Source organism: Epinephelus lanceolatus, chromosome 15 (assembly GCF_041903045.1).
Source record: "Epinephelus lanceolatus isolate andai-2023 chromosome 15, ASM4190304v1, whole genome shotgun sequence".
Classification (NCBI taxonomy): domain Eukaryota; kingdom Metazoa; phylum Chordata; class Actinopteri; order Perciformes; family Serranidae; genus Epinephelus; species Epinephelus lanceolatus.
This window is the reverse complement of record NC_135748.1, coordinates 9,552,068-9,567,740: the sequence shown is the minus strand read 5'-3', so window position 1 is coordinate 9,567,740 and position 15,673 is coordinate 9,552,068. Positions and strand designations below refer to the sequence as shown.

Here is a 15,673-nt window from a genome sequence, read left to right as displayed (position 1 = left end):
GACTTGATGTAACCTCAGTCAGCACTTAAAAACATATTGCGTGCATGACTTGCTACATTGTTGACAAGCAAGATTTGGCACTTGGCACAACTTACAGACTGTTCCACTGTGCTACCTACCTTCACACATTAAGGCGATGACATCACGTGGGAACCCATGGTATTTTTTTGTAGATTTAAACTTAAAATGCTTACAACAGACAAAATGTTGGTGATAAAATTGTGAAAAAAATGACACATCATTTTGCTGGGTTCGGGTGTAATGCCAAATACTTTTGTGAAGTTGGTTCAAACATTTTGCAAAATAGAAAATGTTGTGCATACACCGCTAATAACAGACACTGAATGTCACCGCGGACTCGGTGTTTGACAGATCTGATCACTATGTAAAATATCAAATATCCAAGTTAAAGTTTGTGTCAATTTTGGTAGCATTTGAATTTAATGGTTGCAGTGTCGCAAACTTTAGTTACAATTCAGTGGCTGTGCGGAAAACAAAAATCATTTCTGTAGGACGTACTGGTGATTTTTTTTTTTTTTTTTTTCAGATTTTTTAAAATGTATTTATTTATTTTTAATTTTTTAGCATAAAAGGTCTTGAAATTTAGAAGTGTTCTAATAAGCACACCCACTTTAAGCAAATACCTTATTTTATGTGTTGACTGACTCGTGACCATAGGCACACATATCTCTCTAGCAGATTGTGAGATGTTAACTGTTGCCATTTGTGGTGCCCTCTAGTGGCACAATATCCCAAGACCTCTTAGCGAAGCTTCGACCTAACATCGGAACACATACACCAAGTTTGGTTACATTCACTGAAGCCAGTTTTGATTTACAAGCATTTATCTAAACTTGAACTTAATGATGCAGCCTTAAAAATGTATAATTTCATAATGGATTGACCAATCTAATTTTCCGTGATAACTTTGGATCAACAATATCTATAGGTGTTTCTGACAAAGTTTCGGGACAGTTGGCCCAACAGTTTTAGACGAGTTGTTGAAAAACAGGACTTTGAGAAAGCTAAGAAAAAGACCCAAATTTTGTCATTTGCAGAGCAGAAGACCAGTAAAGACACAGATGAACTAAGAGATTAAGATAATGTAAGCCAGGCTTAGAGATAATTGCGAATATGTTAACCTGGTTGTTACAGCACCACCCCGAGGTCAATGAGTGTCAGTTTATGGGCCTGAGTAATTGGTGGACTTTGCAGCCAACTGGGCCAATTATGGTGATTTTCAGTCACACAGTTTTCTGACACTTTCAGCAGAGAAAAAATTAAGAAGAAAGCTAAAAGGAATGAGAGAATAAATGAGAACAAAACAGAATGGCTCCAGCAGTGAGCCCTGCTTGGTCCCCATAAATCTGAATATTGTAACCTTCATGAAGTTTGGATTTATTGCAGTCAGTGTATTAGACTGCATTAGTGGCAGCTAGGTGTACCTAATAAAGTGCCAGCTGAGTATAAATGGTTGTTTCATTGTTGTAACTTCTCAAACTTTATGCCTTTCTTCAGACAGCTCTGACTAAAAGAAGACAGACAGCTACTTTCTGTCTGCCTTCCCTTGCAGCTGCTGCCTGTTATCTGAAATGTAAAGTCGGTGCAGATAGTATTTAACAAAGCAGAGGAGTGTGAACGTGACCTTAAACTCAAAAGAGTTTTGACACGTCTTTATCTCTCGCTTCAGAGCTGAACTTGCTCAGGAACGTGGAGGCCAACAACCAAGAGAGCGGAGCGGCTGCCAAAAGCTCCAGTCTGCTGAGCAGCTTCCGCAGCTCCTCCGCCTACAACCACGAAACTGAGACCATCTTTGCTCTTCCCAGAATGCAACTGGACTTCAAGTCCATCCACGTTCAAGATCCAGATGAACCTTCTCTAACAGGTAGGAGTGTCTTTTTGTCTGACTGTTTTGAAAGTCAGACTTATATCACGATAGTCAGTCCAAAGTTAGGTGTCTAGCATTTGTGACACCAACCCCTCCCCTGACAAAACACAGTGTGTCCCAGCTCCATATCATATACTAATAGGGCTGACAAAATCCATTTCATTTCAGCATTGTGATTTGAGACTAGATATCATCTTAGACTTTGGATGTCATCAGTTTTGTTTCCTACTGCATTACACTAACAGTGTTTCTCCTATATGCTTTTAGCTGCTCAGTGATTAGCGCTGTTGCTACATAAAAATCTCCCTATATGTAAATACCTTGCTATCTCTACGCAAAGCAACCAGAGTCGAGGACAAGCAAGGATTTTAAATGGAATACCACCAGATAAAAGGCTGATCAATTGGCCATGGAACGTTATCGGTAGATATTTGTTCTGAATACTTTGAAGGTCGATCAGATGACGCACAACAGCCATAACTATTTCTCTGTGTGCCTCTGAAATAGCTTAACTTTTCTGGCGGTTGTGACAAACTGCAGCTCACACACATTCGCTGTTACATTCATGGTTTACTGACTTGATTCAGAGATTAAAGGAAAACTCCATTGGTCGCTAGGCTAATTTATACAGTATAAAATGCCATAGGCTTGTGCTAATAACATTAGCATGTTGTATTTGTCTAGAAAACGTGTTTAGTGTAAGACAGTTTTTTTGTCGGTGAATCTTGTGAGTTGTAAGTAGAGGGAATCTGCCATAGGCTTGTGCTAAAAACATTAGCATGTTGTATTAGTGGGGAAAATGTGTTCAGCAAAAGACAAGCGCTTTGTCTGTGAATCCTGTGTTATAATGAAGCCGACTGAGTACTTGTGTTTGAAATTGTTACTATTAAGCTATGTTTAATGTGTGTTTTGAGTGTTTTGAATCAGCTAAACTTTACAGCACTTCACAGAAACCCCGCTGCTAACTAGTGTTTTGGAGGTGTAACTGCAGAGTGACACAGACACACCACAGCACAAGTAAAATTGCTCACAACAGCCATGTGCATATGCTATGACATAGGCTCTGCACAGAGCTGACATGCTAGCCTTTATATGATAAAGTAAAAGGGAAGGCTTCATACAGTAGCATAATTATGTCCCCTATGAAGGAGGCAAATGCCAAGCTCACGAAAGAACGTCAGATCCTGAACTGAAATTTCCTTGTTACAGTTTTTCCTTTTAGTTGTAGCGGTTGTGAAATAAATGTATAAACGTCATATCTATGCACTGCCTAACAGAACATACAGCAGTGCCCTGAGCTGGTGTTCATTACATTACTTTCGTATCAGTTAGATTACAGTAATTCAGCTGTGAGTTTTTCCTCTGTATCCTCACGCTGAAGTCGACTGACATTTAAAGAGATGTCTTCCCTAGAGGGTTTGCATCTTTGTCACCTTTTTCCACCCCTGATGAGTTTGCACCCCTGAATGTAAAAAATAAATTTTGTTTTTCCTCCAGAGTTTATCAGGCTTGCTAATGATAGTGCCACCAGCATTGAGGAAGTTCAAGTATAAGAGGTAGTGGTTTGTTTTCCACGTCTTTTATTTTTTTGTATTCATTTGTTCCAGACTCCAACAGTAAGCCCAAAGTGGAGTGCAGCGTGGTGACAGAATTTACAGACCACATCTGTGTCACCATGGACGCCGAGCTCATCATGTTCCTTCACGACCTGGTGTCTGCCTACCTGAAGGAGAAGGAGAAAGGTTTTTGTCTCATCATCATCATTCATTCCTTATTTAACCCTTTCAGTCAGTCAGTGAGACAATAAACATTGTTTAGTCTTTTCAGTTGTTGACACGCCCTGGGACAGATCCATGAGTCATCTCCAACAGGTGTAGGACTGAAAAAAAGTTTAATTTAAGAGCGAGATTTCAAAGACCCAATCCAGACATCAAACAGCACGTCAAGGAAATGACTCATCAGACTGTCCAAGGAGAAATAACAATATGAAGCACATCTGTGTGCCTCTGTACCTGTGAAGCTGTTTGTATGCTGTTGGACACATTTCGGAGAGCAGCATGAAACGCAGGCAGCTGAGTGTTATTTTCACACACAGCAGGGAGGTCAGAGTGCCCAATGCAGGCAGCATTTTAATGGCTTTCCCATTGTCACAAAAGAACAAATTAGCAGCCTTTATGCCGGCAACCTCCCATTCTTCATGACAATTAGAATAGTGCCACGACTTTGTTCTGTTGATTCTGCAGCTGAATAGAAAGGAAAAAAAGAGGCAAGCACTGCAGATTTTCAGGGCAGATGGGTATTTGAATGTGAATAGAGTGTAGATCTATACTATCAAGGTGCCGACTGAGCTTTCAGGGAAATTAATGAATGTTTATTGTGTTGTACTCCTGGGTGTTGTTGTTGAAGAATGTGTCTGCCATGTTAAAAAGAAAACATCCAGGCAGCCAAGCGTGCCGAGCGAAAACCTTATTGCTTCTCTCCTTCCCCATGTGTCCTCAGCCCTTTTTGCCCCGCGGATGTTCGCGGCGCGACCCGGCCAGAAGAGCCCCACGGCTGTGCATGATGAGAGCTCCTCAGACAGGGACAAGGACGACAGCATCAACTACACCACGGTGGACTGGAGGGAGTTCATGTGCAACACCTGGCACTTGGAGCCAACTCTCAGGTCAGCTCTGCTCCACCGCACCGTGGGCATTTAGAGTGTGTGTTGTTTTTTTTATTTGCTGTTAACGGACGCACACTCTTTCATATGACAGAGTCACACTGAGTCACAATGCTCATTCATGAATAATGCTCACTCGAAAGAGGTAGAGGGCACTTGGAAAAGAGCGCTTGTGACACTAAGCGTCATTATCTGCATCCTTGTGGCCACAGCAAACTCCTACTGTGACGACCTAACATGCAAATCCTCATATACGAGGCTGTCATGCATCATTGATTAAGACTATCAGGTTGAGCCTCTTCCGCGCCACCCCCTCCCCACCATAGGCCCATTTTTTAGAGGGGACAGGGGATCTTTAGGGGGAGATAGCAAGTCAACAGAATTTGCCACACAGAAGTATTGTAGATCATCTGTAAGCAGGGAACCAGAAGAATAAATTGACATGCAGGTCAGCACTGTGTGTCAAGTTCCTGAAGTCATAAATCTGTAATAAACACTGTGTTTTGGTTAGCTGCCTATTTAAACTTTCAAAGTTTAGAGTGTATAGGGGCTCAGCACATTATGATGGAGGCAGTGGTGGATGGAGTACCTGAAAGTTGCACTTGAGTAAAAGTACAGAAATCTTCTATCGTCCAGAAAATGACTTTGGTAGAAGTTAAAGTCGCCTATTAGGATATTACTTAAATAAAACTCAAGTACAAGTTAATGCTGGTAATAAAAAAAAAACAGGCAGTCAGGATTCTGAAGTTTATAATTATGAAGTTTATTTGCTGTCAATATGCACAGCACCTTAAAAATGGAGCGTACATTACACTTGAAGAAAAACAAGGTCTTCTTCACAACTTAAAGGATTTTAAAGAAAACCTTTTTAAAGAATCAACAGCCGTACCCAAACACTTCCCAGTGTGATCCTTAACTTTTTTCCCAAAATTGGTTAACCAGTTTACACTCCCAGATTGCATGTAGAAATGTTCTATTTCTGTCTGACATTTCCAACATGAATTATTAGCCAGTAGACCCATCGTGTGGAGCTCAGGAGTCAAGTAAAACCTAAGAATTAATTTATGCTGAGTAATTTTCCCCCTTGCCTCCTTTAAATATTTCCTAGTATCTGACAGTATTTTCAATCATTCCTCGTTGCTTAATTCACACCCCAGGACCTTCTGCCAAATGATCCTCAGATATTTTACAAGTACCTTTTTGTAACCCACTGAAGGTCTGTCACAGATCTTCGTCTCCTTGAATCAGTACTCGCCCTGTCTGCTGTGGGACGCCATTTTCTACTTCTGTCATGAAGTCGGTATCAGTTGTCAAGTGGAATGTAGTCACTAGCGTCTAATCTGACATGCAGCCTGGGCTTGACAGGAAATCCTAACTCAAGTGCAGCTTTGAGAACACTTGTTTGCACTGATCATAGGTTAAACCCATGGTCTAACTTGCAAGCTACGACCACTGTTTATTTTGTAGTAACTAAAATGCTTAGGATATAGAAATACATAGATACAGGAGTAAAATACTTTGACTCCAATACATAGAAATTTATTGGAGTAAAAGAATACATTTTATTTAGGAAATGTGGTGGTCTGAAAGTGAAGGTTGACAGAAATATAAAAACTCAAGTAAAGTGCAGATACTCCCAAAAAATACTGAAGTGTCATTACTTAATGACATGACACCACCGGATGGAAGTATACAACGATTATTCCTATGCTTGATTATGTCCCATAAGTTGTTGCAGCAATTTTTGGGTCAGTGCCATAGATCTGGTGCAAAGTGTAACCATTTGAGACAGAAGTCTCAACTTTCCATTCAGATCCAATTTATGCAATCCAATACTGCTCAGGGACACCAGTATGCAAAAATATTCAAATACAAAAGGCAAAAATAACATGTTTGTTCTGCATGGTTTTTGCCTAAAACTGAATGAGACTAGCATAATGTGGGCGTGTGTGTAAAGGGGAGACTTGTTGGTATCAGTAGAACCCTTTCTCATCCAGATATCTTGAGGTGAGAGGTCAAGGCGGGACCCCTGTGAAAATGGCCATGCCAGTTTGGAGCATTATTTGGCCCTTGTCCCAACAATCTCCCTCTGAGCTCCTTAGGTCGGTGTAGTTTCTTATGATACCAGTATTTTAGCTGTAGCTTCAAAACTCAGGCAGCTACAGCCTCTGTAAAACAGTGATGTCTACCGAGGATGCCGGCGTCCCAGGGGAGAGGAAGAGGATAAAAAAAGAAATACAAGCCACACAAATGAAATAAAAATGACTTTTTTCACACTAAACAAACTTGTTCACAGTAAAGAGTGACGAGTGCCTTGCTATGCTGTAGTCTACTATTAATAGGAGAAGTAGAATATAATACAGGCAGCTGAGTGTTGCTGCTATTTAAACATAAAGAATACGCTGACATTTCATATAAAGCTGTTTTTATCATGCTTGTTTGGTTTGTGTATTTTGGTCATGAGATGTCCTCTAAGTACAAGTACACAAGTGTTGGCTATACAATGTACTTTAAGTATTAAAAGTAAAAGTTTTCATTGTGCAGAAAATTTGCTCCAATCAGGTTATATTATTGTATTAGTAAAGCATTAATATATCAGCTGGTTGAGATAGAGCTCATTTTAAATTTGAACGCTGTTGGATGTTTAAATCTGCGCCAACGCATTTTATTTTATAAGCTCATCGTGGATTTTGTATATTAAAACTGCATCTCAGATGTAACTGTCACAAGAGTTGTTAAATAATGGAGTGGAGTGAAAAACAGATGTGGCGGAGTGGAAGTATAAAGTAGTAGAAAATGTAAATACTTGAGCAAAGTATCTTAAAAGCATACCTTTGTGCAGCACTTAGTAATTCTGCTAGAGCTGTACGGAATGTTTTGAAGCTTTGAGGCTTCATTCGTAATGTCGACATTCAAATTCTAAATCAACATTTGAATACTGTGCAGCTATTTTTTTCTTTGTTTTTTGCTTTTCAGTATTTTTCTGCATATTTGCAAATGAAGATGAGGCTACAATAATACTGTTTGTAGAAGTAGATTCCAGTTGTGGCTGCTTAGGATTGTTTCCAACTCGTGTGATTCAAACGTTTCCTGTAACTCCGAAGTGGTTTAAAGTCCAGCGTTAAAAATGTATTGAAAATAGATGTAATCATGTCAAATTCACAACATGTTTTTACCCTAGAAAGGACTTTAATCCATATTTGTTGGCGTTCAGCCTGTCAGGAACGACATTCTTACAGTGATCAAGCATGTATATTTACAGCACTGGGGTTGCAACAGTAGATTTTCACAGTACGATAACCATCTCAGAAGATATTGTGATTTCACAGTATCACAGAATTTATATTATTGTCAGTCAGAATGACCCTTAAAGGAAGGAAAATGGAAGGCTTATTGTTGGTTGTACAAACGTTTTATTACTATAATTGAAACTTGAAACCATTTTATCAATGGAAATATGTGGAAAAGTCTCCCTTTTGAAAATAAGGACATTTGGAGTGAAACACACTGTAAAGAACACATTAGTGTCTGTCGTTTAAAACACTCTTTCCCAATCTGAGTTAATAACAATTGGCATATATTGTCTGAATGAATTTAGCATGGACTGAACAACATTTCCTCTCTCTCCAGGCTCATCTCCTGGACAGGCCGCAAGATTGACCCAGTGGGTGTGGACTACATCCTGCAGAAACTGGGCTTCCACCACGCCAGGACTACGATTCCCAAGTGGCTGCAGAGGGGTGTGATGGACCCGCTGGACAAGGTGCTGTCGGTGCTCATCAAGAAGCTGGGCACGGCCCTGCAGGACGAGAAGGAGAAGAAAGGCAGGGACAAAGAGGAACATTGATACCACTGTAATCAAAGCTGTGCATTCTGTACGTTCTCACAGGTCACACACACTGGATGACTGTATTACCATGGCCACTACTGTACAACACGTTTGTGAAGCGTTCCCATTTTACCTGCTCCAGCCTGTGAATTTTCAGCCTAGTTGTTTACTGTGGTGCATGCCATCAGCGGCTCTGACTGAAGCGTTTTGCACCCATGTTGTTTTCTGTATATTTTGAACAAAGTAGCAAATGTTAGTATTATTTGACTGCTTTAATGGTGAAACCCTGCCTCTTTTACCTGTTGTAAATGACCTTACTGAAATCGCTTGAAAGTTTTATTTAAAGGCTTACCAATATTTCATGAGAAATGATTTCTTATACCATTGCCTTTTCTTTGTTTCCCATGGAACACATGGTAGATATGCGTTATGTATTTTATAGTGTAGCTTAAAGATATTTAAGAACAGTTCGGTGACAGTGTTCTTGATTTTATTTTAATTTTTCTTTTTGATGTGAACAAATGAATACTGGGAGGTTACGGCACATCATGCACTCAGTCATGAGGATGACATGAACTTGTGATTATCGTTTGAACCAAGATCACTATTTATGGGTATGTGAAATGCAAAGTCTATAACGTGTTAGCTTGGTGTGTCAGGCTTATTTTTGTCCTTTTTTTAAATCCATACAGTAGAACCAGTGTATATAATTAAATTTCTTAAATATGTTGATTTCCTAACTTAATAAAAATATTGCCATTCAATTTTAGATGAAGCTCGGGTCTCTTCTTTTGTTCGGTTGGTTAAAACCAGGCGCCAACCTCCAAGGCTGGCTCCAAATCCCCATAGACACCCATGTTTAAGTGGGTTAAAAGTTTCTTCGAGGCTGGATCACTTGAATAAATACTTTGACCTTTGACTTTTTTAATTTGCGGTGCACTGCATAGTGCCTTTATGGCAGGTTTAATGGGGTTATGGTTATTGCAAAATGTGCCAATATGATGAGGCCATTAGGGCCCCTTGTGCCAGAATTATTTTGGAGGGAGCCCAAACATTTGCCTGATTTGCCTCTCTGACAGTGTACCCCTGGACTTAGGCTTGAGACAGATGACTTTATTCAATAGTTGCATTTTTCCAGAGAAGTTAAAATTTGTTAATCATGAAATTTAATAATCATGATTGGGTGATTTCTACAATGTGCACCAATTTGACGACTTACTGCAGACCAGCAGGGGCAAACACACAAGGTAGACTAGTCCAAAAATAATAACATTTGGATGTAAGGTCTGATGCTGACCAATCAGTGACACCACAACCATCCAACTTCATCCATCACTATAAAAACTGAAAAGAAAGGTACATGTGACTTGTGACTTGCTTGTTTCTAATCACAGTAACTTGGGACTTAACTTGAGACTTGGTTGTGACTTGCACATGTGTGACTTGGTTCTCACTCAATAGGATCGTGGTAGCTGTTGCAAATTTGCATCTCAGCTGGTCAATCTATTTGCATCATAACCTTTTATTGAATGTTGAACCTGATGCAAATTCACATCACAGCCAGTATGAATTGTTTAGATGCAAAATATTTAAAGGTGTTATGCATTTTTTCATCAAACACTAACGCTTGGTCAGTGACTCTTGGAGTCAGACACCAACACACCCTATAGTGGTGGTATGATGCACCAGGCGATGGCATTTTTTGATGCTGTGAGCAACTACCATAGTATGAAGAGCAAGAACGTCTGCAAAGCATGGGTCAAACAAACTGTGGATTTTCACCTAGGAGCCTGCTGTTCATGTCCTGTTGGAACCCAAAAGTCAGTGGAGTTATTTTAGTAACAATATAGTGTCCTAGTATGTGTAGCAAACTATGCTAGTGACGTCATGTGATGTATGCCTCATGATGTTACATGTTCAGTGCTGGACAGGCTACATGGAGAATGTAGCAAGCTAAGCTACCAGAAAATAGCAAAAGTAACTGAGGGATGCAGAGCGCCTCTAGGTGTTATTTGATGGGAGTCAGAAAGGGTTGGTAAAATCAGTGATGTAACGTGTTTAACAGCTCTGGAGGAGCTCTCTTAAGTCTGAAAAAATAACCCTAAAGATGTCATAATGATGTCATCAGGGTCATTTTGGCTTCAGCTTGAACTTAAAATGTAGAACAGAGAGCGAGCGTTATTAACTGAAGGCATGTACTATGCAGGGGGATCAGACGACACCACACTAAACCACTAGAGCTTCCCTTTAATGAAGTTTATTTTCTGGAGGTGGCACTCTCTGTTATCTTCAAACAACTGTGGCTCCTACTGCTCATCTTCAAATCCGTGAAACTCATCACTTCATGTGGCATAGGATTTTTCCCAGGAAACGGCTGTCAGACAGATGTTCAGAACTTCAAATGAAACTTTAATGAAGTGGGAATGGGTTATGTTTTTTTGAAAATGTCTCATATTGTTTGAATCAAAGCTTTAATGGCGTCAGCAGTAATCCACTTTATTTCTTCAGGCGCTAATTTGTTTCTGTTCTGGGTTTTTAGGTCAATTAATGAGCGCATGTGTAAGTCTACAGGATTCACTTAGTAATTTATAACAACTTCTACTAGTTTCCTCCAATGTTTGTCAGAACACCTCCCCGCCACTTCGCCACCCTCTCCATAAAAAGCCTGCTGTGCTCACTGCAGGGTTTTGTTAATACAGTACTCTGACTGTAACTCTCCCCCTACTGGCGCTAATCTCCTCCACTGTGATATCCCCCCTCACCATGAGCCATGTTCCACTTTTGGTTCCATGCCATGGTTGTTGCATTTTTGATGGTGCGTTGGCGGGTGAAGGAGAGCACGGTGGCACTGTGGAGAGGAAGAGAACTGCGGGTTTCCTCTGTGATGTCTGCTGTGAGATTATAGCGGTGTCACCTGAGGAAACCCAGACAGCTCAGTGTGAGAGAACACTCGAGTCTTTGCTCTCGCCTGCCTGGGCCGGACATTATTTCTGATTTTTATTCTGCCTGCTGCACACGCTTTCCTTTGAAGTCATATCTATTTTACATATCCCTACACTGTTTTCCCTTTTATTTCTTTCACTTTGCACAGCTACAGTGTGTACATATTAACATGGAGGCCGAGTCAGTGACCAGTAGATGGAGTCAAAAGCCAGTGGTCCGTCCCGCAGCCTGAACTCCTCCTTAATGACACATCAGCTCCCCACGGTTTACTGGCCTGCTACTGAATTATAAAATAGAAACAGAATAGAGAGCATTAAAAAGTCATAAAGTGGCCAGAGATGTCGAACAGCTTAAATTGCCTTCCTCTGTCCTTCCTGGCCTGTGCTGGGACAGTCTCCACGGAGCTCTGGACTGCCCGCTCAGGGCAAACTGACATAAAACAGTAAGTGACCAGTGTGTGACAGAAACATTCTTCATTAGGAGGATGTGTTAAACATAATAAAAAGGTAATTACAATGTAGGAGAGGTGGAGTTAAAGCAGTCTAGAAGCGCAGGCTGGAAAATGAATATTTTATCTGCAGAATACAGAACTTTTCAGCATAAAGGGTTCTAAGCTTTGAAGTGAACCAGATATTCGTTGAGCTTCTGACAGTCTCCTATATGCAGCTTTAAGAAAACGCGTGTTCTCTCTTCAGAATGGAAGTCTTCATTAGCAGGGAGCTGACAGTGTGTAGAAACGGAGCAGAAAGGATATCATTAAGAACATTTTAAACCTGCTCAAAGAGGCCTTTTAAATTTCGCCTTGCGCAATAAAATCAGCCCTAATGGGACAAAAAACATCTGACAAATGGCCCATAAAATGCTTTATCATACACATATGAGAACGTTCAAGTTCAGTGCCACCTTGTCACAAGGCACCCTGGGTAAAGTGTTTAAGTTGCAGGCTAATTAATGGCTTTTTTAATGGTGAATAAATAATTTATAATGCTGTAAAGGTTATTTATAAGCCTCTGATTGGAACATCTTTGGGGTTGCCAAGTCGTGAAAAATCCATTTTGCTGGTGTTTATCTTCCCCCAACATCACGCCACTTTTGTCTTTTTGGCTCTTTTATTCATCAGTAAGATGGATTTTTGTAAAAATAAATAAATAAACAAAAAAAAAACCCTTTATTTATGACTTGCTAAAGGAAGAGTTCAATATTTGGGCCATAGCCTCTGCTTTCTTTCCATTACATATTAAAGCTGAAGCTAGGAGACTTTAGCTTAGTTTAGGGGAAACAGCTAGCCTGCCTGCACAGTTTCATAACCAGCCAGTTGACCTGAATTTAACATTTAAAAATAAACATCACTCTTTTGTCTGAACACTGAATATTAATGCTGCATTCAAATGGGACTTGCGAGGTCACGTTAACGACATGGGAAGTTGTGAAAACAAATTACGAACTGTGAGCTCTTAGGAAATTTCCACGTAAGACGTCGTGAATATCACAACAAGGTGGCGTTCATATGAAAACTTCTCGTAAACGCAATAAACACGACCCCATTTCAGTGCAGCATAAGCTACAGTCTAGAGATGGTTAGCTTAGCTTAGCTTAGCATAAAGACCGGAAACAGGGAAACAGTTTACTGAAACTCAATGAAACTCCTTTCTTTGCCATTTCTTGTAGTGTTGTCCCAATGTATAGCGAGAATTATTATACCCTATATAGTGGACTCAAACTATCCCACAATGCACCATGAAAAGTACTGTAAAATGTAATGTATCCCATCATGCACTGCACCAAAGGAACAGACAGACTATATGGGACGGACACCAAGACGGACGAGGGTAGAGAGAGCAGTGTCTTTGCCATGTAATGTCAGTTACGTGTGAAGTCGTCGGTTCACAAAGAGTAAAAAATAAACCAGCAACTGATCTTTTCAAGTGCTGTACAGTTACTGTGCAGAGTGGGGCCAACAACGCTGGCTAATGTTAGCGAGCTGGGTCGCTTCTAGCTCTGATTTGTGCCGTGACGGCCTAATGCATAACATTACACACTGAACTTAAGTTATTACATGACTGACTGGTAAAACAAACTTCAACATATCAAATGTTCAACACAAAATTACCTGCATTAGTGGGACAGGTTGCAGTTGCACTGCTCTCTCTCCTCTCATCTGTCTGCCAGTGTAACATTAATATGCTTATGTTTAATGTGAGCAGGGCAGCACATCTCACAACACGACACAAACGACCACAAAGTACTTTGTAACATTATTTATTAATTTGGGGAAAAACACTCAGTATAATTTCATGCATTTACCACAGATATGCATGTCAGTATTCGTTATAGATGGTTCACCAGCTGACGTTCATATAACAAGTCTTAATTGTGCCACAGCACCACCTGAGTAGTGTTCGAGAGCGTTTTTTCATGTTGCAGATGAACTCACTACTCACAGGCTCAGAGGTAGAGCGGGTCGTCCACCAATCGGAAGATCAGCAGTTCAATCCCAGGCTCCTCCAGGCTGCATGTCAAAGTATCCTTGAGCATGATACTGAAACCCAAATTGCTCCTGATGGCTGTTCCATCAGTGTGTGAGTCTGTTAAAACTGAGTAGCAGGTGGCACCTTGCATGGTAGCCTCAGCCACCAGCATATGAACAGGCACAGCGCCAGGATTTTTTCTCTCCCGGGCCTAAGAGGGAGCTTGACCGATATGTGGGGTGCTAAGAAAATAATTAATTTTCATGACTTCAGTTACTTTATAAGGAGGTTCTTGCTTTTTCAGTAAAAGCAGCTACGATACACAGCACAAGCATGTTCGATATAAAAGTGGTTTTAACTGAATTTGGCCAAAGAATATTCAACAAAATAGTTAAACCTAATACAAGTGACCACAAGGCAATGGCAAAAATATTTCACGTAGCAACAATGGACTGCTCTGGAGGTCCTTCAGGTCCTGGCTCACGAGTTCCTCTCTCAGATTCATTTTTCGAAACTCCCTCTTCTTCTTTGTCACACTGGGAGACTGGGTCTTGGTCTTCATTTTCTACCTGCACTCTTTTTTTCTTGATCACAAAATGATCCATTAGGATTGTAGGCCAGCTAGCCTTAGCCTAACGCGCGAGTATAAACAAAAGACTCCCCCCCCCCCCCCCCCCCACACACACACACACACACACACACACACACACACACACACACACATTATGGTACACCGATCAGTGGGGTACAGGCACAGCACAAACATGCAAGCGGGGACTGCATTGGAACAGAATGGCTACTTGTGAACTTTTTAATGTTTTTTAACTTTAAAATATATATTATAAAATATAAAATAAAATGCTTGAGGGGCTTAACTGGGGCTACACAGATTTTTGACGGGGCTATAGCACCCCCTAGCCCCTGTGTAGCGCCGTCCCTGTGTATGAATGTGTGTGTGAATGGGTGAATGTGACTCGTAGTATAAAAAGCGCTTTGAGTGGTCACTAGATGCAGGTCCATTACTATAAAGGCCTCTACATAGAACTGGAGATTGAGGGAGATTGGGACCCAGTTGTCATGTGGGATACAGTCGACCAAAGTACCAAGCACCATCCACCGGCGCGAGCAAACTTTCTCATTTTACAGCTAAACAGTACACTAAACTATGTGCCTGAAAACATCTGCGATGAGAAATAGGGGGAGCGTGCCTATGTTCCCACAGCCCTATGTTCCCACAGCCCTATGTTCCCACAGCCCTATGTTCCCACAGCCCTGTGTTCCCACAGCTCTATGTTCCCACAGCCCTATGTTTCCACAGCTCTATGTTCCCATAGCCCTATGTTCCCACAGCTCTATGTTCCCACAGCCCTATGTTCCCACAGCTCTATGTTCCCACAGCCCTGTGTTTCCACAGCTCTATGTTCCCACAGCCCTGTGTTTCCACAGCCCTTTGTTCCAACAGCCCTATGTTCCCACAGCTCTATGTTCCCACAGCCCTGTGATCCCACAGCTCTATGTTCCCACAGCTCTATGTTCCCACAGCCCTGTGTTCCCACAGCCCTATGTTCCCACAGCCCTATGTTCCCACATTTCCTTTTTCATAAATTTGTACAAAAGAAGATCTTCGAATGTCAGTAATATCCAGTTATTGAGTTATAGTGCTGTTCTTATTTACAAACATTTCTGTTTTTCAATGCGTGTAGCCTTTCATATATATATATATATATATATATATATATATATATATATATATATATATATATATATATGTATATATATACACACACACACACACACACACACAAGATTTACATCTTATTTGCAAGGACAGATGAGTGGGCACTATTCACAAGCTTATAATACATATATTTGAATATGACAGC

General features: G+C 40.7%; 1 protein-coding gene across 18 annotated transcripts in view; it reads left to right on the top strand.

Annotated features, from left to right (window-relative positions):
- The window catches only part of kiaa1109 (KIAA1109 ortholog), a 113,773-nt gene extending 104,624 nt beyond the window's left edge, over positions 1–9,149 (top strand). For 15 of the 18 annotated variants that reach the window (XM_078174890.1, XM_078174888.1, XM_078174898.1 and 12 more), the window contains 4 exons: positions 1,691–1,885; positions 3,496–3,630; positions 4,388–4,553; positions 8,181–9,149. In XM_078174890.1, the coding sequence (XP_078031016.1) occupies positions 1,691–1,885; positions 3,496–3,630; positions 4,388–4,553; positions 8,181–8,397 (713 nt within the window). In that variant the 3' untranslated portion in view covers positions 8,398–9,149. The remainder of the gene's footprint in view (positions 1–1,690; positions 1,886–3,495; positions 3,631–4,387; positions 4,554–8,180) is intronic. The other 3 variants (XM_078174904.1, XM_078174903.1, XM_078174902.1) reach the window with 1 other exon arrangement.
- Positions 9,150–15,673: the final 6,524 nt, after the last annotated feature.